General features: G+C 54.7%; 1 protein-coding gene across 1 annotated transcript; it reads right to left on the reverse strand.

Annotated features, from left to right (window-relative positions):
* Positions 1-120: 120 nt before the first annotated feature.
* Positions 121-23,770, reverse strand: COG2 (component of oligomeric golgi complex 2). The gene is made up of 18 exons (XM_038761366.1): positions 23,618-23,770; positions 18,572-18,733; positions 16,936-17,001; positions 16,188-16,268; positions 14,969-15,072; positions 13,472-13,580; positions 12,752-12,931; positions 12,160-12,284; positions 11,268-11,394; positions 10,465-10,604; positions 7,956-8,017; positions 6,587-6,738; positions 5,359-5,565; positions 4,466-4,538; positions 3,985-4,127; positions 3,671-3,810; positions 1,557-1,737; positions 121-489 (listed from the first exon to the last, which is right to left on the reverse strand). The coding sequence occupies exons 1-18, from the start codon at positions 23,687-23,689 to the stop codon at positions 388-390; spliced, it is 2,226 nt and encodes a 741-aa protein (XP_038617294.1). The 5' UTR covers positions 23,690-23,770; the 3' UTR covers positions 121-387.

Here is a 23,770-nt window from a genome sequence, read left to right on the forward strand (position 1 = left end):
TGGAGTAGAGATGGGACCGAGGAGTCAAAACGGGACAACGGTTCATGAAGGTTTTAAGTTGGGGCTGGGACCGTCATGGCATCCGTGCCTGCCCACTCCAATGATAACTCAGAGATCAGCTCTTCTCACACTAAGCTTTACCAGAAAGAGAAAATGACTGGTCTGGTGGCCCAGAGCAGAAGTTTCCCAAAGCTCCCCCCGGCAGCAGGCAGACACCCGCAGTGTTCATTTAGGGGCCCAAACTCCCCCACTTCCGGATGGCCCCTGCTGCCAGACTAGCCCATGGAAGCCCTCAGTTGCCACCCGATGCTGAGGAGGGCCAGGGCTCACCGTGTCTGGTGGCCCAGAACCCCCTGGCCCTTCCGCCTCGGGGTTAGGCCAGGATTGTCACGGCTGCTCGGCCGTGGCCTGCTCCTTCGCAGCCGCCGCAAGCTCTATGAGAGCCGAAAAGCCGTCGATGTTGTTCGTCTGCAGGCCCATCCCTTGCACCTAAAAGACGTACGACAGGTCGGTCACACAGGGGGATGGCGGAGGCAGAGGTGGCCAATCCTGCCTCTTCGGCCCGACGCGTGGCCGAGATGAGGCGCAGCCTATGGCAGACATACGGCTGGTGCCTCCTCTCCAAAAAGATGCCCAACTCCCTTGCCTGGCCAGGAGCCAGACCCCAGCTGGCAGGAGGCCAACTGGGGGCCCCCGGGGGGGAGAGGCCCGGGAGCTGGAGGGAACTCGCGGCTGCGGCTGCTGCTCTGTCTCCCTGCTCTCCTTCCTGTCCAAACTCTTCAAGTGGGTCTATGCTGCCTCCCTCTTCGCCTTGACCCTCTCCAATCCAGCTTTCGGCCCCATCACTCCCGAGACCACAGTCTCCGAAGTCGCCAAAGACCTCCTCCTTGTCAAATTTAGCAAACTCTACCCTACCCCGATCCCCCTCCACCTCACAGCTGCCCCGTCACTATGGACCAACCCCTTCCCCTGGAAATGCACTCCAATCTTGCTCTTTGCGACTCGGTCTCACCTGGCTCTCCCCTAACTCGCTGGCCTTTTCACTCTTTCACCCACTCTTCTTCTTCCCACCAGGCCTCGTTCTCACCACACCCTGTTTTCCACCCTACGTTCCTCTTCGGGGGAACAGCCTCTCCCTTCTTTTGGCCGACGGTGACTCCAGTCTCCCCTGCCTAAAGGCATTCCCCAACAGAGAAGCGCACATACATACACACAGAGAAACGGCTACACACACAACCTGGGCATATTTATCCTACCATGTATGTTTAGATACAGCCTCCTGCCCCTTCACACCCACCCACATACACACACACACACACTCATGCGTGTGCAGAAAGAAGCCGCCGACAACAACCAGCACTTAGAACAGTGCTTTGCACATAGTAAGCACTTAATAAATGCCATCATCATCACCCACTGTAGATAACTACGTCCACCTGCTTGTGCTGGGCCCCTCTTCCAACCCTCTGCGATCCACAGAAACTCCTCAGAGCCCAGGGGGCCATTACGGGAAACCCAGGGGGCGGGGGAAGGGGCAGCAGCAGGCGGGTACGCACCTGCTCCACAAAGTGCTCCACATCCAGCGCCAGCTGCAGCCGGATCTTGTCATCGTCACTCATGCCTCCGCTGGAGCCGGCCGGGGTCACGGCGGCCGCCTTCCTGGCCTGTTTCAGCCGCTTCAGGCTCTCTTCCATCTTCTTGACGGAGCTCAGTACATCCGACACGGTTTCGATGTACCTTCGGAGGGAGAGCGGCAGTGATGGGGGAGGCGGCGAGACTGTGTGTGCCCGGGGCCCCAGCATCCGCCTGGAATTCTGGGGCCCCTACGTGGCCCTTGCTCAAAAGGTCCCCGAATGGGTGGACACAGTCGAGCTAGCCAAACACAAAGAATTAGCGCCATATGACGAGAACTGGTTCTACACTCAAGCTGAAAGCGCCTAACAGGCACCAGGACTATTAGTTTCCTGCCTACGCTTGGCACCCTTGGAGATGATGATGATGATGATGGCATTTGTTATGCACTTACTATGGGCAAAGCACTGTTCTAAGCGCTGGGGGGGGATACAGTGTGATCAAGTTGTCCCACGTGGGGCTCACAGTCTTAATCCCCATTTTTACAGGTGAGGTCACTGAGGCTCAGAGAAGTTAAGTGACTTGCCCAAGGTCACACAGCAGACTTGCGGTGGAGTCGGGATTCGAACCCATGACCTCGGACTCCAAAGCCCGGGCTCTTTCCACGGAGCCACGCTGCTTCTCTTGGAGCCACGCTGCTTGTCTGATGGAACAGATGGAACAGCTGGGCCCGTTGCAGAGTGGGAATGGTTTTGTTTCCTCCCTTCAAAGCCCTACTGAGAGCTCACCTCCTCCAGAAGGCCTTCCCAGATTGAGCACCCTCCTTCCTCTCCCCTTCTTCCCCTTCCCCATCCTTCCGCTTTACCTCCTTCCCCTCCCCACAGCACCTGTCTATATGTATGTATATATTTATTACTCTAGTTATTTATTTTACTTGTACATACTTGTTCTATTTATTTTATTTTGTTAATATGTTTTGTTTTGTTGTCTGTCTCCCCCTTCTAGACTGTGAGCTGCTGTTGGGTAGGGACCGTCTCTATATGCTGCCAACTTGTACTTCCCAAGCGCTTAGTACAGTGCTATGCACACAGTAAGCGCTCAATACATACAATTGAACGAATGAATCAATACCATTCGTAGTGTGGGCCCAGGTCTAATTTTCACCTGTTTACTTTTTCCCAATGCTTAGTAATAATCACAACAGCAGCAATAGTAATAGTATTTGTTAAGCGCTCACTATGTACCGAGCACTACTCTAAGTGCTGCAGTAGAGACAAGTCAATCAGGTCGGACACAGTCCCTGTCCCACATGGGGCTCACACTCCCAATCCCCTTTTCCCAGATGAGGCAACTGAGGCACAGAGAAGTGAAGTGACTTGCCCAGGGTCACACAGCAGACACGTGGCAGAGCCGGTATTAGAACCCAGGCCTTCTGATTCCTAGGCCTGTGCTCTATCCACTAAGCCACGCTGCTTCAGTGCTCTGGGCATAGAACAAGTTTAATCAATTTCACTACTATTATTACTGCCAGGGACTGTGCCTAATTTTCACTTGTGTATTTTTACCCAGTGCTCTGAATAAAGTAGTAAATACTACTACTACTCCTACTATCACTCTTAGGGAAGTGGGGAAGCTTTCTCTCAACTGGACTTAACTGAGCACAGAACTATAGCCATGCACACTCGGGCACGCCCACAACCACTCACATACCATCCATGTACACATACCACCCACACGCGTATACCCGTGGGCCGTGACACTGGCGTGCCTCTCCGAGGCTTCTGACCCAGGCCCCCCTGATTTGGCTTAAATTGTTCCTGGCCCCCAGGAAGGCACCGTCTCTATATGTTGCCAACTTGTACTTCCCAAGCGCTTAGTACAGTGCTCTGCACACAGTAAGTGCTCAATAAATACGATTGATTGAATGAATGAATGAATGAAATGGGCCATCGGGAGCCTCGCCAGCCCTGAAACGTTACTCTTTCAAAGTTTTTAAAACGACAGGATAGCAGTCCTAGGATGGCTGGTCCCCAGCATCCCGCCCCGCACCAACGGGGCCGCGTGTGTCAGGGAGCGCCCGGGCGGGTTCTCCACTCACCTGCGCGCGCTCTCAGAGAGGGCCTCTTCCAGCCACTGGCGGGCCAGGGCCGGTGGCAGCGTGTCCTGGTGGTCCTGCTGCAGCTGGTGGAAAGGCTTCAGCGCGCCGTCCACGTAGGGAGAGGCTCTGGACGGCACTTCCTAGAGCCGGGTGGGCCGAGGGAGGGACACAAGGGAGGTGCTCAAAACCAAGCGACTGAATGACGTGTCCCAAATCCGACCCCCCGGAGTCCCCGGGCTGTGCCCCGGACCTGCACCTCCAGCTCCACGGGGAACTTGAGGAAGGAAAGGATCCCGGGTCTGGCGGATGCTGACCTTGTTGGTCCTCCTGTAGAGCCGGGGCACTTCCAGGGCGCTCTTCAGGCAGCCGAAGCAGGCCTCGCTCAGGCCCTGGACGACCCTGCGGCTCAGGGGCGGGAGGCACTCGGACAGGGACGCGCGCGAGTCCTCCAGGGCGGCTGCAGAGATGGACGCTCAGCTCGGACGGCTCCGGCCCACCAGTCCCCCGGAACCCCCTGGGTCCGACCCGCACGGCTCTGGCAATGCCGGGGCAGCCGGGGAGGACCTGATCTACTGTGACCACAACGTCTTTCGCTCTAGGAAGCTCAGGAGGCGCGCGGCTTGATGCCCTGCCCACAGCGGGTGCCCAGCCCAGTGCTCTGCCCCCAGGAGGTGCTCACTAAGTGCTCATGGATTCACTGCAGCAGAAACCCACCCCTTTTACAACCTCCTGGGGCCATGAAAGTTCACTTCCCGGTAGGAATCAGGGCAATGTGTTTACAGAACTCGGTCTCACCTGACAGGCAGGAGACGTTCTTGAAGCCGATCACTTCCAGCTTTGGTTGGATAACTTCCAGGAGCCCAGGGAGCTGATAGAGAGAGAGAGGGATTGGGAATCAGCACTCGAGAGTGGGCTGCAAATTTGCATTGGTCAGCTGTGGCACCCAATCAATCAATCGTATTTATTGAGCGCTTACTGTGTACAGAGCACTGCACTAAGCGCTTGGGAAGTACAAGTTGGCAACATATAGAGACAGTCCCTACCCAACAGTGGGCTCACCCGTTGGTGGGTTTTGCCCTGGGTGCACACCTGCCAGCACAGGAACAGCCTGGTGCCCTGTCTCCAGGCCAGGGAAAGGGACGAATTTAATGGTGAGAGTTTCAAATATCAACACCCAGCCATGGGGGCAGGCCCCATCTGCTCATTGGCTCACTGGGTATCACCCCCCGCACCACCCTGGCAGAAAGCCGGGCCCAGGATGACACAGTACAGGTGGCACAGTGGTGCTGGGCCTCCAAACAGAGGAGGGGGCAGCTCCCTGTGACAGCCTCTCAAATCCAATACACTGCAGCTCACTCTCCCCACCTTCAAAGCCCTCCTTACACCCCACCTCCTCCACTAAGGACTTCTGGAGCAGTTACCACAGCCCGAATCCCGCCAAGTCCCACCATCCCCAGAACGGCACTTCCCCTTGGACTTACTCAGGCCCTCGCCCAGCCACCCTGGTACCCACCCATGGGACTGAGGGGACAGATTTCCTCCCCAGCTCCCATCCCGCCCCGCCATCCAGTTCAGGCTTGGGCTGGCTCCAACCCGGCTTCTCCCAGACTGGGGTGGGATGCTCGGCTGGCAGCAGCCATTCTGACTTCCTCCTACCCAGGACAGGGCCCACCCTGGACATTGCCCACCTGCCCCTGCAGTCTGTCCACATCAGCCACGACGAACACCAGCTGGGGGCCAGAGATGGAAGGTGCGGGTGGGGGTGTTTCAGAAGAAGAGCAACTTCCTGGCTCCTCTCCGGCAGCTGGGCCTGGGGAAACTCCATCCTTCCCGGGGGCCCCCGCGACCTTCTTGCCGTCCTTAGTGTTCTCGCCGGGAGCAGGCCGGAGGGACAGCTGGGCGGAGGAAACGGGACTGACTGACACTCCACCTCGAGGACCTCTGACCGCACCCGTGACGTGCCACAAAGGTGGCCCTAAGCAGAGAGCAGCTGCTGGAGGGAGGGGCGGGCCGGTGAAGGCTGTTTTTCAGCTCACGCCCCGGGGTGCCTGTGCCGTCCGGGCTGGGTGGTATGGCCGAAGCCACTAATCGATCAATTAACCAGTCCCCGGGGGAGGCCCAAAGGAAGCTGGAAGGCACTGGCAAACAGTGAGCATGTGCCCCATCCCCCTTACCTCCAGCCACTCCCACCCCATGCCCCCATAACCGGGGGTCCTTCTGTTTGGGGACACCGGAGGCTGAGCCAATTCCCGCTTGGGAATTTTGGTCGGTTCAGCAGAAGGGGAACGGTCAAGGTCTTTTGCTGACAATGGCTTGGAAAAAGACAGGGGGTGGAGGGTCAGAGGGATGGGCCCCGCAGGTGGCACAGCAGTTTGTGCTTCAGGGGTCGGGGCAGGAGTAGGTGAACAAGCTCGGCCCTCAGCAAGGGGAAACGGCCGATCCCACACTAGTAATCTGACTGGGGGAAGAACACGCTGAGCGAGGAGTTTCACACCAGAGGGCAACAACCGGGAAGTCATGAGGCCGGCCGGGGCCCCCCCGCCACCGGACGCTTGCCCCCGCGGCTCCCCTCCCTCAGGCTCAGGGAGACGCTCAAGCTGGCCCCGGGTGCGACTCTGGGTCGAGGCTTCTGGCCTAGGTGAAGCAGCGTGGCTCAGTAGAAAGAGCCCGGGCTTGGGAGTCAGAGGTCATGGGTTCTAATCCCGGCTCCGCCACTTGTCAGCTGTGTGACTATGGGCAAGTCACTTAACTTCTCTGAGCCTCAGTCACCTCATCTGTAAAATGGGGATTAAGACTGGGAGCCCCACGTGGGACAACCTGATCACCTTGTAGCCCCCTCCCAGCGCTTAGAACAGTGCTTTGCACAAAGTAAGCGCTTAACAAAATGCCATCACTATTATTATTAGGTGGCCTCACCTCCTTCACGAACGTGGCGAACCGGGCCAGGATCTGCAAGGTGAGCTTCCACAGGCGGGGAGCCAGCAGCGGCAGAAACAGTTCGTCCGACCAGCATCTCGTCACGCTGGCCCAGGTCACCTGAGTGGCCAGAAGGCAGTAGGAACTCCCAGCTAGGAACGGGATCCACAACAGATAGCTGATGCGGCCGGCACCGCGGCAACCGACCGCTACCCCTCACCCGCCAGCCACACCCTCCCATCTCATCTGGGCCGGACAATTCCTCACAGACCCCAACTCCCGTTTACCAAGGCTCCGGGGGCTGTGGGACTCCGCTTCTCCCCCCTCCCCACTGCATCTACAATTCCTGGGAGAAGCACAGTCCTGTAGGGGACAGGGAGGAGGGGGAGATCCCCGGGACGGACAACGCAATGTCGGGAAAGCTTCCGGCTACTCCGGGGGTACGCTTCCCTCAGGCGGGGACGGAGTAGCTTGTCTGGCTAGCTATGTCTGTGGGGTCGACGGAAAGAAATCTGCCCAGACTGTCCACCTCCAGTTCCTGCCGTTCCAAAGCAGAATGTCTATCAGACGGCGCCCCGGGGTCCCTTCCCCAGCGTTGGGGGCCGGGACGGGGCTCGGGAGTCGGGAAGCACCTCCCAAGAGGCTGAATACAACTCGAGAGCCTAGAAGGTGATCCCTAGAGAAGCGGCGTGGGCTTGGGAGTCAGAAGGACCTAGGTTCTAATTCCAGCTCCACCACTTGTCTGCTCTGTGACCTTGGGCAAGTCACTTAACTTCTCTGTGCCTTAGTTTCCTCATCTGTAAAATGGGGATCAAGACTGGGAGCCCTATGTGGGACAGGAATTGTGTCCAACCTGACTACCTTCGATCTACCCCAGGGCTTAGTACAGTGCCTGGCACATACTAAACGCTTAACAACAAATACCATGATCATTATTACTACAACTACCCCGCACCATCAGCGTCTGCAGGATGGTCCCAGGCCCACCCCAGGCCGGGGGATGCTCCCAGACTCCTCCCAGAGGTACAGCCCACTGGGGTGGCAGAGGAACCCTCACATCGATCCCAGGACCGGTACCCGGCAGGTCTGCCCACTGCCCACATAGGCCTGCAGGCAGGCCGGCATGGAGACAGGCAGGCAGGCAGCGCTCCCTCGCTTGGCACTCTGCCCCACCAAGACAGCAACAGTGGAGGTGTCACCTGGGCCACCCACAACCACCGCCCGGCCTGGCTGTCCCGGACCGCCCCCGATCTCGCTGGTGGAGGGACACAAAGGTGGGAAAAAGCCCTTGCTGAAATGGAGAAGCTTCCTCTGATGGAAGCACCTGACCCGGTCGGTCCCGGGTAATACCGTTCCCCTGGGGACTTACCCGGGGCCTCTTCCAGCCCGTCGCTCAGGGCCCTCTCTAAGCCTGCAGCGATTTCTCTGAACCTGAGAAGTACAAGAAAAAAGGCCACACCTCGTTTGGCTGCAAATGGTCCCGGGGGCTCCAACGCCGGCTCCGGGGCGGACGGCAACTCCTGGACTCTTTTGCCAATCAATCAACCAACCACATTTATTGAGCGCTTACTATATGCAGAGCACTGTACTAAACTCTTGGGAGAGTATAATATAACAGAGTACATTATAAGCATAATATACTTATATTAGTATAACATAATACTATATTATATAATAGTATAAGTGACATTCCCTGTCCATAACGAGCCTACAGTCTAGAAGGGGAAACAGACGTTAACACGAATAAATAAATAATTTACAATATATAATTTAAAGCATGTATGTAAGTGCTGTAGGGGTACCTGCCGTCCCTCCCACTTGCCCACTGTCCTTCCCATTCTCCCCTGGGAGTGGCCCTCCTGGAGGCTGCCCACGCTCTCCACTGGCATTACTTGCCCTACGTTGACCTAAGGGCACCTGCCCTGCCCCTAGACTGAGGCCTGCCTTGGCATTCGGGTAGGAGTCTGCAGGCCCCATCCTCCTGAAGGAAAAGCCATGGTCTGGGGGGTCTCTCTGGAAATTCTATCTCGTGGTGTGTGGGAGTGACAGTGTGCCCATGTGTGTGAGTGTGTGGGTGTGTGACTACGTGAGTGTCTGGGGGTGGGGTGGGGGAGAGAAGAGAGGATGGTGGCATCCAGACTGCCCCTCAAGTCATGACCTCCACAGGAGGAAACTGGATCCTTGAGGTGAGAGAGGCCCGTACACATCAAAGCAAACTCCCACGGAGAATCTCCAGCCCCAGCCCTCCCACCCCCACCCGAGCAGGGATTCTCCGACTGCAGTTCCCCCACCCCCACAACACCGCAACAAGTCTCTTCTTACCCCAGCCTCCTCCCCCACCTGGATACCAATCAGTCAGTCGATCAATCAGTCGTGTTTATTGGGAGCTTACTGTATGCAGAGCACTGTACAAAGCATTTGGAAGGGTCCAGTAAGCAGACACCACAGCCTCCCAGGCAAACTCCAGGAGGAGGATGGGGAACCAAACGAAATGCTTTTAGGTGTGTTCCCTGGGAGTGGACGAGTAGGCCAGGCCTGTGTTTACTTTCCATGGCCTTCGGGCTGCCACGTGAGGCCAGGGACCGGCCTGGCCGTATTTACAGGAACCCTCCTCCCCCCGCCCCATCGCCACGGATCATAGTCCTGGCCCGCTCAATGTCTCTAAATGACAGGCGCCTGTCTTCTCGGAAACTCCCCCGCCCTCCTCGGTCCCAGGAATCAAACAGAGTCCTTCACAGGCTGGGGCCTGAGAGCTCTGAACCACTGAGCCCCACGGGGGACGGGACCGTGACCCAGCGAGCCCCTGGCACCCACCCCAGGGCTTGGCACCCAGGGAGCACTAAATGGATTCCATGAAAACATGGGAGTGGGAGGATCTCAGGGTGGGAAAGGGATGTCTCGTCACTTCATTCTCAGAAATGCAATTCCTCTCTCAAGGGCAAAATCCAGCCTTCAATGATGCACTTATAATCCAAATTTCCCAACTGCTACTATTGCGCTCTCTCTGTCCGTCCGGACACGTGAAGGCTTTAAGCCCCCCAGGCAGAAGAAAAAAGCCCAGAGAAGCTCGTAGGTTCTCCCCCAAGCCCTGGGACAAGTCTCCCCGACTGAGTTGTCTGTGAGAAGCCCTGGAAATGACTACTAACTAAAGGGGCTTTGGAAAGCTTCAGCCTCGAACAAAGCCCTACGTCGCCCAGAGGGTCTGCAGCCTCATTTTCCTTCCAGAATTTCTCCGAGAGTTCTACCTTCCAATTAGCCCACCCTCACCCCTAGCACAGTGCTCTGCCCACAGCAGGTATCCAGTCCAGCTCTCTGCTCTTAGTAGGCAACCAGTACAGAGCCCAACCAGTACAGAGCTGTGCCCACAGTAGGTGCTCAGGACAGTGGTCGCCCAGTCCAGCTCTCTGCTCGCAGTAGGTGCCCAGTACAGCACTCTGCCCACAGAAGGTGGGCTCTACTCACAACAGGTGACACTGACCACAATGGGGCTGTTATCATCATCCTCATCAATCGTATTTATTGAGCGCTTACTGTGTGCAGAGCACTGTACTAAGCGCTTGGGAAGTACACGTTGGCAACATATAGAGACAGTCCCTACCCAACAGTGGGCTCACAGTCTAAAAGGGGAGACAGAGAACAAAACCAAACGTACTAACAAAATAAAATAAATAGAAAAGATATGTACAAGTAAAATAAATAAATAAATAAATAGAGTAACAAATATGTACAAACATATATACATATATACAGGCTGTTCTTGGAATGCCAACACAGATCAGGGACCAGGACTCCCACATCCTGCCTGAGCGGCTAACAGTGCCCGAGCAACATTTCAATTCTCTCTCTGTGCCAAGGAGAAGAAGCAGTGAAGCACTGACCTTATCTGAAAATATACTGGCAGGTTCCACTTATTGTTAAAACTGTGGTAGGAAGAATGGGCTCTCAGTCTCTTCACACTGGCCTGAGACCCACACTGACGTTCAAATCTCCTCACGAAGTCCATGCTGACGGTGTATCTCTGGGAACAGCGAACGCGAAGTGGTCATCGGATACTCCGCCTTTGCGAGCCCTCCCACCCCCGGCGCCGTCCCCGTGGGGACCGGTTCAGAACGTGGATGGACTCGACTCTTACACCCGGGACCGGGAGGCCCGAGGACCGAGTCGGTAGGGAAAAGGGAGAGGCGATTGTCCAGTTACTTAGGGAGGTCGACTGGCCCTGCCAGCTGATCCCTGACACCTCCTGCCCGGGCTGCTCTGCATGCCGGGGAGCCGACGCGACCGCGCCTCCCTGTACCCTCCCTCGCTCCGGGTCCCTTGCGGCCGGATCAGCTCCCTCGACCCTCCAGCTCTGGGTTCAATCCGGCTGGCCGAGCCGGCCTGTTCTACACTCCGATCCCGGGGCCAGTCCCCATTTCCTCCCAGGTTCCGTCCTGTCACCGGCTGCAACCCAGGACCTGCCATTCAGAACTTGGGGCTTCAATTTAGGCGGCCTCGAGATTTCCGGGGTCTTGTGCCTGCCCCACTGCCGGGTGGCCCTGTGGCAGCTGCAGAGCTGCACGTGTGAGTATACGCGTTTTGCTGCGGGCCCGAAGGCTCCACCCGTTTCAGGACAAGGACACCACGCTGGCAATCCTTGGCCTCCACACCCAGAAAATCAGATCGCCGGAACGGCCAACCTCACCTCGTGGAACGAATCCGGGTTTCCCGGGTTGAAGAGCCACGGCAACCTCTCTTCCAGGCCACGCACTATTTCTGGCCAGACCGAATTCACCAGGAAGTCGTAGCCGGGAACGCTGTTTCCTCTCTCGCTGGGAGAAGACGTGCCGAGTGATAAAAAGGGATGGAGGCGATAACATCAGACCACAGCAGGAGCGGGCAGCAGCTCTGTCCCCCGCTGACCGCCCTGTCCCGATATCCCACTCCTCCGGGAGGCTTTCCCTGGACAATCTCTCTTGCCCCGACTCTCGAACCCCCTACAAACTGCTACTTCAACACTTCTGCATCACTGACCTCTCGGCATTCACAACCCCTGAAGAACTACCGTCCACATATTTAGAGTTTTTTGCTTCCTCCTACCTGGAATTATTTCGGCATCTGTCGCCCCTGCTGGACTATAAGCTCCTTGAGGGCAGGGATCGCGTTCGCTAACACTACTGTTATTTCTCTTTCTCTCCCCAACCCTCTCCTTCTCCTCTGAGGGCCCAGTCCAGGTCTCTGCACGCAGCATGTCCTCAGTCAACACAATCGATTGATGGATTAAGGGTGGCTGAGGGAGGGCTGTGAGCCCGTTGTTGGGTAGGGATTGTCTATCTGTTGCCAAATCGTACTTTCCAAGCGCTTAGTACAGTGCTCTGCATACAGTAGGTGCTCAATAAATACAATTGAATGAATGAATGGGCGAGTGGGGGGGGTCAATCAGGGAAGGCCTCCAGGAAGAGCTGTTTTTTTAGGAGGCGGTGAAGGAGGGGGAAAGGGGCGGTGTTTGGCAGATTCAAACAGGGAAGGCGGTTCAGCGGGAGCCGGGGTGAACCCGTCTGGAGCTCAGAGAGAGCCGGCTAAGGAGGGCTAGTCACCTGGAGCTGGTGCCGCCCGTGACCTCCCGGAGCAGGCGGCAGTGATGGGGCACAAACTCCAGGAGCTTGCTGTACATGGCCTGCAGGCCCTTAGGGTGGGCCTGGACCAGTGACTCCACGATGACCTGCCGGGAAGATGGGGAGTGAGGCGGAACGGAGGAGAGAGGGTGAGACAGAGGGAGGTGGGGAGGGTGAGCCCACCACCCTGCAATCAGAAGGGAGAGCTATCTGGGGACCAAAAACAAAATGGATAAACTCTCCCTGGTTTGGTGGCCCATGACGCTGTGGAGAGGAGCGGACCACCACTGCCCCATGGAACCCGGGTCGGCCACGTGCCGGGAACACGCCCCAGTCCCTGGGGTCACGAGATCCCGACTCCCCGAGGGCCCATTGGGTCAGGAGGGTGAGCGCGTCCAGCCACACTGGGAGGGGTCGAGGCCCCACGGGGCCGGGGCCAGCCTCAGGGAGGGGCGTCCACCCGGGCCTACTTCCCACCCGCGGCCCAGAGCCACCCCGCAGATTCAGCCGCGGAGCCCCGGGGGCCCGCGGGCCACCTGCCTGAGGGGCTGCCCGCGAAGGCGGCTGTGCTCACCTCATCGATATACGGCTTGACCAGCACCTGGCCCACCAGCGCCTCGGCGTCGCGCGTCTTGTCGATGGTGGCATACGTCCGCAGGCAGTGGCGGATGATGTCGACGTTGGAGGTCTGGAGGCCCTCCAGGAGGAGACCTTCCAGGGACTGCTGCAGCATGGCCGTGATCCCAGCGATCCGCTGCAGGGGTGCGCGGACAGAGCAACACAGCTGGGACCCCAACCGTCCCCTGGGACAGTGGTGGGGGGAGAGAGCAGCCAGCTGGGACCCCAGAGCCCCCTGGCAGCGAGAGAAGGGGTACGGGGATGGCAGTGGGGGGCGGGGAGGTGGAGCGAGGGGAGCACTCTACTTCCAACACGGCTCAAGCTTTACATGCAGCTCTGTTCCTAATCAGGAAGTGGTTCTGGTGACAAAACCGATGGAGATGGACAGAGGAGGAGCGAGGTAGCCAGCTGGGTTTCCAGAGAGCCTCAGTTAGCCGGCTGGGGGCACCGCTCCCTGAGAAGCCAAGCGGCCACCGTCCACAGCCAGCCGGTGGCCAACGGCTCTATTTCAGTGCTTCCATGCTGCCTCTCGAGGGGGGCGGCAGCGGCGGAAGAAACAGGTGCAGCCGCCCTTGTGGGAAGACACTCCAACCCCAACCCTCGGCGGGGTCGCTTTGGGGCCCATCTGGAACGGGACTGAGAAAATTGCTCACCAAAACTTGAAAATCCCTCTTACCGGTCTCACTTTGTCCAAAAGAGGCATGCCCTTGCTCTGCACCGCATGAAACTGCAACTGGTTAAATTCGGTAGCAATTCTCTCTAAAATCTGTCCTGTCAAAAGCGGGCTACAAAAGAAATAACAATTATCATCACATCATTTGTACTTATTGAGCTGCTACTGCTTTGCGGGGCTCCGTTCCGGGCGCCTAAGCACGCAGGGCACCGTATTGATGCCTACTGTTTGCAGAGAGCTGGACTGGGGGCCTACTGGGTACAGAGGACTGTTCCAGGTGATTCGGAAAGTATCAAAGAAGTAAAAGAGGGTCACACAATCCCGCCAAGTAACTGTTGCTATGGTTTCCTCATCATCAAGTTCAACAGTGCCAGTTTGAAGCCTTGGGGTTTTTCACTTAGCTTTCGCACGGAGTCCAGACTGATGTCAAATCACCAGCGGACCGGTGGGTTAGCCTGAAAATAACAACCCCGCGGTCACTAATTATGGTGTCACGGGGCAGCGGGCACAATGGGCGGTAAGAACCAGGACCGGCCGAGAGCCTGCTCTCCTGGCCTGGGCTGGATGAGGAGTTGACCCCACGCCGTGGGGACCAGGAAAGACCGCTCATAGGCAAATGGGCCAGCCAGGACTGTTCAAAGCCAAAGGGACTGTTGAGGATGGCTCATAGCCACGGGGGCTGGCAAGGATGGCTCATGGCCACAGAGGATGCCTCATGGCCACGGGGGCCGGTGAGGACCGCTCACAGTCACGGGGGCCAGCAAGGCGCGCTCACAGTCACGACACTGGGCAAGCCATCTACTGGAGAGGAATTCCTTCCAGGGAATGACCGTTACATTGTTATCTTGTACTCTCCCAAGTGCTTAGCACAGTGCTCTGCACTCAGTAAGCGCTCAATAAATACGATCGCCTGACTGACTATCCTCCAGGCACTATCTCAGACTCGCCACTGTGGCCAGGGACAAGACTGATAGATTGGGCAGGGGGATCTGGAACCAGATCCCGCCCACAGGTGGCCTATCATCATCATCATCAATCGTATTTATTGAGCGCTTACAGTGTGCAGAGCACTGTACTAAGCGCTTGGGAAGTACAAATTGGCAACTGTGACTGAGGAAAGGCAGGTTTCCACAAGAGGCCGGCCAGCCTCGCTGACCACGATGCCCCAGCAGGGCAGGAAGGAGAAGTCCAACGCTCGGACCGAGAGCGAGCCTGGATGTAGAGAAACAGCACATCATCATCAATCGTATTTATTGAGCGCTTACTATGTGCAGAGCACTGTACTGACCTGGGACCAGTCAGCCAGACAGACGCCAACCCTCAGCCCTCGCAGCGCAGGGGGTCACCGTGAGCAAGCCCCAAAGGGCCCCCTTCCCACCCTTCCACATCTCGGGTTGAAGACCCCCGTCAGCCGCGAGAGCCCGGTCTGGGGACGGCCCAGGCCCGCACCGCCAAAGGTCCCATGGTGTTCACGGGAAGGGTCCAACTCCAGGAGCTCACCTGCTTCCTTCCAGCGAGGATGACTGGCTAGGGCTCTGAGAGTGTAGGATCTTTTCAATCTTCTCAACTGACCGTATGACCTGGATGAGTCTCAGGACACACATCTGAAAGGAGCCAAGGCGACCATGGAAGCACCTCGGGATCTTCCCCATCCCTACCTGTAGGACACTGGCTCCGGGGGTCCGGAGCCCAGAACGAGGGCCTCAGACCTCAGGGCTCGCAACCAAAACTTGAAAAAAGTAAGTGATCTCTGACTCCGGAAGACATCTCCGTCTCAAGCACTAATGGCTCTCAAACAAGCCGGCACGCTGGATTTTCCAGCCTAGTCGGACTCTCCCCTGATTAAAATTCAACCTGCACTTCCCTTCTTTAAAATATATTTTTAGCTTTATCCTCTGAAGATGAAATTTTAAGGACTCAAAGGCTTAATATAAACATCCGTTCACCCGTCAAATCTATTTCTCTACCACCGAATTTTTAAATGAGGAGTGACCGCCCAAATGCCGGAAATGACATTTTCAGGGTCACAAAAAGCTTTCTGAAAGTCACGCCGAAAGACATGGGCGGAGCGGACCTGGACGGCTGGACGCAAACCCCCGATGGCTGTGGATCGAGCATGTACGTCACTGCTGCTCCCCAGGCCCCCCAGCAGCAGGACGGCGGGCACTCGGCAGATGGGCAGGGTGGGAGGTTCCGAACAAACCAAGGAAACCCTGTGGCCAACCGGCTGATAAAAGACATGGAATTTACCACCACAAGAAGCTGTGCAGCCAAAAATATCGGGGGCACCAGAGGTTTGGATAAAATCGTGGACAAGCAGTCCATAATTGGTTCCCAGGAGGAAAGCTGGAGATTATATAAGGAGAGTCAGGAGTGTTGAGTAGTCCGGGCTGGGTCACTGGGGGAGATCAAGGAGGGAGAGGGGAGAGTAGGGGGGCTGGATGATCCATACTGGGTCACTGGAAGAGACTAAGGGGTGGAAAGGTGTGGGGAGTGTTCTATGGCCCACCCTAACCACGAGGTAGGGATCCAAGGGGGCAATCACCACCGGATTTCTCCCAACAATGCTGCTGTTCACGCTCGCTTTGGGTACCCAAGGCAAACCCAAGCCAAAAAGCCCCAAAACAGCCCCCCAGCATTTCCCTGCTGATACTCCTCTGGCAGGATGCACTCAAATGGTTTCCACCAGAGGTGTTTCATCCTGATTTGCTTGCTTTACCTTTTTCCTCCTGATGTCGTCTTGTTTGGACAGTTGTTCGTCGATTGCCCGAATTCCTTCACTGACTGATGACTTGAGACTCTTAAAAAAGGCCAGAAAAGTGACGGTTCGTGACATGACATGAAGCATTTAAACTTTGAGCGATGGCTCTAACTTTCTTGCTGTGTCTCCCCCGTGCTGGATCATAAGCCCCTTGAGGACAGGGATCATGTCTATTAACTCTGTCGTGCTCTCCCAAGTCCTCAGAACAATGCTCTACCCCCAGTAGGTGCTCATTACACATTACCGACGAACTGAAATCTCTATTGATATGGATTTCGTTCATTCAGTCGTACTTAGTGAGCACTTACTGTGTGCAGAGCACTGTATTAAGCACTTGGGAGAGTTCAACAGTATAATAAAGAGATACCCTGCCTGCCCCATAACGTTCTGAAGTCCCCAACCACGCCACTTTAAAACCACCTCAGAGGGACGTCTGATCTCGGGGTCTGCGGAAACTTAACACGATCAGGCTGAGGGATGGCAGTGGGACAGTCGTGGGTGGTTGTTGCTCTGGGATGCCTATTCCCTGGGGGACCCCGAACAGCCATCAGTCCCTGGCCAGAAGCTGGGGCAGGACTGATTCACGGACGTCCAGACCCCGTTTCTGGGAGCTGAAATGGCAGCCACTGCCCCGAGCCCAATGGCTCCGGAAGGAGGGCCGCGTTAGCCAAGCGGAACGGATCGCCGCGCGATGTTTGGGACGTACCAGAACCTCTTCTCGTAACTGGCCCAGAGGCACAGACAGCTGGTTCAGGGCTTTGTCCATGCCAACCTAGAACGGGGACACGTGTGGGTTAGGGCTGAGGATCCGGCCCGGGGCTCTCCTATGCCCCACTACATTCCCACCCTGCCTGTTCCGTGGCTCCCTCCCCTCCCTGCTTCTGGCCAGAAGCAGGAGGAGGGTGAGAGGTCGGCCACGAGATAGACGAGATCGAGATACAGTGAGTAGGTTGGCATCAGAAGAGCGAAGTGTGCAGGCTGGGCTGTAATAGGGGAGTAGCTAGGTGAGGTAGGAGGGGGCAACGTGACTGAGTACTTTAAAGCTGACGGTACGGAGTTTCTGATTGATGTGGAGATGGATGGGCAACCACTGGAGGTTCTTGAGGAGTGGCGAAAAGTGGCCTGAACGTTTTGTAGAAAAATGATCTGGGCAGCAGAGTGAAGTATGGACAGACTGGAGTGGGGAGAGACTGGAAGCAAGGAGGTCAGCGAGGAGGCCGATACGGTAATTAAGGCAGGATAGGATAAGGGCTTGGATTAATGTCGCAGCAGTTTGGATGCAGATTTTAGCAATGTTAAGGAAGAATCAATCAATCAATCAATTGTATTTATTGAGCGTGTACTGTGTGCAGAGCACTGTACTAAGCGCTTGGGAAGTAAAAGTTGGCAACATCTAGAGACAGTCCCTACCCAACAGTGGGCTCACAGTCTAAAAGGGGGAGACAGAGAACAAAACCAAACATACTAACAAAATAAAATAAATAGAATAGATATGTACAAGTAAAATAAATAGAGTAATATGTACAAACATATATACATATGTTGAACTGACAGGATTTAGTGACAGATTGAATACATGGGTTGAATGAGAGAGAAGAGTCAAGGATAAGCCCCAGATTATAAGCTTGTGAGACGGGAAGGATGACGGTGCTGTCTTCGGTGATGGGAAAATCAAGGGGAGGACAGGGTATGGCCGTGAGGTCGAGGAGCATTAGAATGAAGTCGAGGCCACTGGATTTGGCAAGGAGATCACTGGTGACCTTTGAGAGAGTGGTTTCTGTGGAATGAAGAGGATGGAAGCCAGACTGGAAGGAGTCAAGGAGAGACTTGGAGGAGACGACTTGAGATAGCAGGTGTACACAGCTCGCTTAAGGAGTTGGGGGAGGAATGGTAGGCTGGAGATGAAACATCTTAAGGAGAGAAACCCTCACCCAAATCACGGTTCTGATTGGCAGCTTCTTGCCTTTCTAATGGATGGCAGCCCCTGCCCCCGAATGCTTCACCCCCAGAACTTGGAGGGAGTCACGACTTTGTCACGGCACCGGTCCCTTAGTTCTGCCGCGGTGCTACGGTGAAGCCCTGCGTCTTGTCCTGAGGGTAATGGCCCGCAGAGACCCCCAGGATCACCAGAATTGGCTCTGGGTCGGCTGGGAGTCACCCGATCTGAGCCAGCGGAACAAGCAGCCACAGGTAGAGTGCGCGCACACTCACATACCCCCACACGTTTGAGATCCAGGCTAACTGGGTCCCTCTTCAGCCCAAGTTTTCAGATTAAGTCTCTCCAACCAGATCAGAAACAGGAGTCCCGGGAACAGGGGCCGGGGAGGGGGGACCGCGCTCACCAGATTGGTGGAGAGGTTGACGAAGTCGGCGTAGTCCTTGTTGATGAGCTCCACCATGGCCGTCTTGAGAAGCCTGTAATAGAGCTCCAGGTCGTTCCGGAGCTCTTCCAGCTGCACCCTCCTCCTGCAGTCGGACACGAAGTGATCCACATCGAAGTCGTCCTGGAAACCCAACGAGGGGAGATGGGGTGAGCAACAGCCGAATCCAAGCAGCTCCAGAAAACGCGGGTGGGGGTGGAAGAGTGTCGGAGGGGGACCGCTGAGAATTTTTCTCTCCAGGGAGGTGCCAAGGGCAGTGCCCACTCAGAACCCTGCCCTCCAGATGACGGCCCCGCCCCACCTTCTCTGGCCAGCCCCATGGGAGCAGACAGAATGCTTAGCACAGCGCTGTGCTCATAGTACACGTTCAATAAATACCGTTAATAAGTAGGCAGTGTGGCCTGATTAAAGGGTACAAGGCTATATCTACCCTGGCATTTCATTCATTCATTCAATCGTAGTTATTGAGCGCTTACTGAGTGCACAGCACTGTACTAAGCGCTTGGGAAGTACAAGTTGGCAGCATATAGAGACGGTCCCTACCCAACAGCGGCACTTAGAACAGTGCTTGACACATAATAAGCACTTAACAAATACCATCATCATCATCGGACTCGGTCCGTCGGCCCCCTTGTCGCCCTCGGTGACATCTCCTCGTCTGCCCCGGGCCCACAGACCTGAACCAACCTGAACGCACTGAACGCCTTCGGCACTGGGGCGGTGTGGTGGCCGCCTCCTCACGGCCCCACGCCAGGTTCGGTTCTGTGGTCATGCTCCAGGTTTGGAGGTGGCACTGGACCCAAGTCGGGCATAAGGATAATAATTGTGGCTTTCGTTAAGCACTTACTAAGGGCTGAGCACTCCCCCTCGTCCCTCTCTCCATCCCCCGCATCTTACCTCCTTCCCTTCCCCACAGCACCTCTATATATGTATATATGTTTGTACATATTTATTACTCTATTTATTTATTTATTTATTTTACTTGTACATATTTATTCTATTTTACTTTGTTAGTATGTTTGGTTTTGTTCTCTGTCTCCCCCTTTTAGACTGAGCGCCCACTGTTGGGTAGGGACTGTCTCTATATGTTGCCAATTTGTACTTCCCAAGCGCTTAGTACAGTGCTCTGCCCATAGTAAGCGCTCAATAAATACGATTGATGATGATGATGATGGGGTGGATACAAGCAAATCGAGTTGGACACAGTCCCTGTCCCACATAGGGCTTGCACTCTCGATCCTCATTTTACAGATGAGGTAACTGAGGCCCAGAGAAGTCAAGTGACTTGCCCAAGGTCACACAGCAGACAAGTGGTGGAGCCGGGATTAAGACCCAAGTTCTTCTGACTCTCAGGCCCGTGCCCTAACCACTAGGCCACACTGCTTCTCCTGCTGCATCACTTCACCCAGTCCACCCTTACGGTCAAATTCGCTTTCAAGACTGGGGGCTGCTTTCAGAGAAGCAGCGTGGCTCAGTGGAAAGAGCAGGGGCTTTGGAGTCAGAGGTCATGGGTTCAAATCCCGACCCCACCAATTGTCAACTGTGTGACTTTGGGCAAGTCACATAACTTCTCTGTGCCTCAGTTACCTCATCTGTAAAATGGGCATTAAGACTGTGAGCCCCCCATGGGATAACCTGATCACCTTGTAACCTCCCCAGCGCTCAGAACAGTGCTTTGCACATAGTAAGTGCTTAATAAATGCCATCATTATTAACCAGGAAAGCAACTCCTGCCACAGCTGCCACTGCCAGAGCTTGTTCCCCTAATAATAACAGGAACAACTCTTATTGAGAAGCAGCGGGGCCTAGTGGATAGAGCATGGGCCTGGGGGGGTCAGAAATCCACTTAATAATAATAATATATAATATTATTATATAATAATATATAATATATAATAAATATAATAATAATAATAATAATAATAACGGTATTTGATAAGCGCTTACTACGTACCAAGCACTTTTCTAAGCACTGGGGTAGGTACAAGGTAATTAGGTTGTCCCATATGGGGCTCACAATCTTAATCCCCATTTTACAGATGAGGTAACTGAGGCACAGAAAAGTGAAGTGACTTGCCCTGTCACACAGCTGACAAGTGGCAGGGCCGGGATTAGAACTCTGACTCCTAAACCCGTGCTCTTGCCACTGAGCCCCGCTGCTTCTCAATAAGAGTTGTTCCTGTTATTATTAGGGGAGCAGGCTCTGGCCACGGCAGCTGTGGCAGGAGTTGCTTTCTTGGTTCCCCCCCAAGTCTTGAGAGCGAATCTGACCCTAAGGGTGGACCGGGTGAAGTGAACTTGTTGGCTGTGTGACCTTGGGCAGGTCGTTTCACTTCTCTGTGCCTCAGTTGCCTCATCTGTCAAACAGGGATTAATGCTGTGAGCCCCATGTAGGCCATGGACTAGTCAATCGATCAATCAATCGTATTTATTGAGCGCTTACTGTGTGCAGAGCACTGTACTAAGCGCTTGGGAAGTACAAGTTGGTAACATATAGAGACAGTCCCTACCCAACAGTGGGCTCACAGTATAAAAGGGGGAGACAGAGAACAAAACCAAACATACTAACAAAATAAAATAGAATAGATATGTACAAGTAAAATAGAGTAATAAATATGTACAAACATATATACACATATACAGGTGCTGTGGGGAAGGGAAGGAGGTAAGATGGTGGGAAGGAGGTAAGATGGGGGGAGAGGCTGCATCTACCCCAGAGCTTAGAACAGTGCTTGGCACATAATAATAATAATAATAATAATAATGGCATTTATTAAGCGCTTACTATGTGCAAAGCACTGTTCTAAGTGCTGGGGAGGTTACAAGGTGATCAGGTTATCCCACGGGGGGCTCACAGTCTTCATCCCATTTTCATTCATTCATTCATTCAATCGCATTTATTGAGTGTTTACTGTGTGCAGAGCACTGTACTGAGCGTTTGGGAAGTACAAATTTTCCAGATGAGGGAACTGAGGCCCAGAGAAGTGAGGTGACTTGCCCAAAGTCACACAGCTGACAAGTGGCAGCGTCGGGATTTGAACCCATGACCTCTGACTCCAAAGCCCGGGCTCTTTCCACTGAGCCAGGCTGCTTCTCTGGAGAAGTAATTGCTTAACAAATGCCAGCATCATCAACAACATTATTTATTAAGAGCTGACGAGGGCTGAAGCACTGAGGGAGAGGCATGACAGCCGGGTGGGCTGCCGGCCCTGGCGGGCCCCTCGTCCCCCTCTTCATCCCCCCACCTTACCTCCTTCCCTTCCCCACAGCAATCAATCAATCGCATTTATTGAGCGCTTACTGTGTGCAGAGCACTGTACTAAGCGCTTGGGAAGTACAAGTTGGCAACATATAGAGACAGTCCCTACCCAACAGTGGGCTCACAGTCTAGAAGGGGGAGACAGACAACAAAACCAAACATACTAACAAAATAAAATAAGTAGAATAGATAGGTACAAGTAAAATAAATAAATAGAGTAATAAATATGTACAAACATATATACATGTATACAGGTGCTGTGGGGAAGGGAAAGAGCCCGGGCTTTGGAGTCAGAGATCCTGGGTTCAAATCCCAGCTCTGCCAGTTGTCAGCTGTGTGACTTTGGGCAAGTCACTTCACTTCTCTGTGCCTCAGTTCCCTCATCTGCAAAATGGGGTTTAAGACTGTGAGCCCCACGAGGGACAACCTGATCACCTTGTATCCTTCCCAGCGCTTAGAACAGTGCTTTGCACATAGTAAGCGCTTAATAAATGCCATCCAAAAAAAAAAAAAGGGAAGGAGGTAAGATTGGGGGGATGGAGAGGGGGACGAGCACCTGTATATATGTATATAGGTTTGTACATATTTATTACTCTATTTATTTTACTTGTATCTATCTATTTTAGTTATTTTATTTTGTCAGTACCTTTGGTTTTGTTCTCTGTCTCCCCGCTCTAGACTGTGAGCCCGCTGTTGGGTAGGGACTGTCTCTAGATGTTGCCAGCTTGTACTCCCCAAGCGCTTAGTCCAGTGCTCTGCACACAGTAAGCGCTCAATAAATACGATTGATTGATTGATTGATTGTGAGCCCACTGTTGGGTAGGGACTGTCTCTAGATGTTGCCAGCTTGTACTCCCCAAGCGCTTAGTCCGGTGCTCTGCACACAGTAGGCGCTCAATAAATACGATTGACTGATTGATTGTGAGCCCACTGTTGGGTAGGGACTGTCTCCAGATGTTGCCAGCTTGGACTCCCCAAGCGATTAGTCCAGTGCTCCGCACACAGTAAGCGCTCAATAAATACGATTGACTGATTGATTGTGAGCCCACTGTTGGGTAGGGACTGTCTCTATCTGTTGCCAGCTTGTACTCCCCAAGCGCTTAGTCCGGTGCTCTGCACACAGTAGGCGCTCAATAAATACGATTGACTGATTGATTGTGAGCCCACTGTTGGGTAGGGACTGTCTCTAGATGTTGCCAGCTTGGACTCCCCAAGCGCTTACTCCAGTGCTCTGCACACAGTAAGCGCTCAATAAATATGATTGACTGATTGATTGTGAGCCCACAGTTGGGTACGAACTGTCTCTAGATGTTGCCAGCTTGTACTCCCCAAGCGCTTAGTCCAGTGCTCCGCACACAGTAAGCGCTCAATAAATACGACTGACTGATTGATTGTGAGCCCACAGTTGGGTAGGGACTGTCTCTATCTGTTGCCAGCTTGTACTCCCCAGGCGCTTAGTCCAGTGCTCTGCACACAGTAAGCGCTAAATAAATACGATTGACTGATTGATTGTGAGCCCACTGTTGGGTAGGGACTGTCTCTATCTGTTGCCAGCTTGTACTCCCCAAGCGCTTAGTCCAGTGCTCTGCACACAGTAAGCGCTCAATAAATACGATTGATTGATTGTGAGCCCACTGTTGGGTAGGGACTGTCTCTAGATGTTGCCAGCTTGGACTCCCCAAGCGCTTAGTCCAGTGCTCTGCACACAATGGGCGCTCAATCAATACCCTCCCCGCCCCCCGAGGCACCTTCATGAACTCGTCCTTGTCGAAGCAGAGGGTGTCGGGCCCCTTGGGCAAGTTCATCCTGCTTTTTTCCATCCCGTCAGCGGGCAGGGGACGAGGGGCAGGAGCAAGAGGAGGGGCAAGGCCTGGCCTTCCGCCACCATGGCCAACCGGCGC

Source organism: Tachyglossus aculeatus, chromosome 19, assembly GCF_015852505.1.
Source record: "Tachyglossus aculeatus isolate mTacAcu1 chromosome 19, mTacAcu1.pri, whole genome shotgun sequence".
Classification (NCBI taxonomy): Eukaryota; Metazoa; Chordata; class Mammalia; order Monotremata; family Tachyglossidae; genus Tachyglossus; species Tachyglossus aculeatus.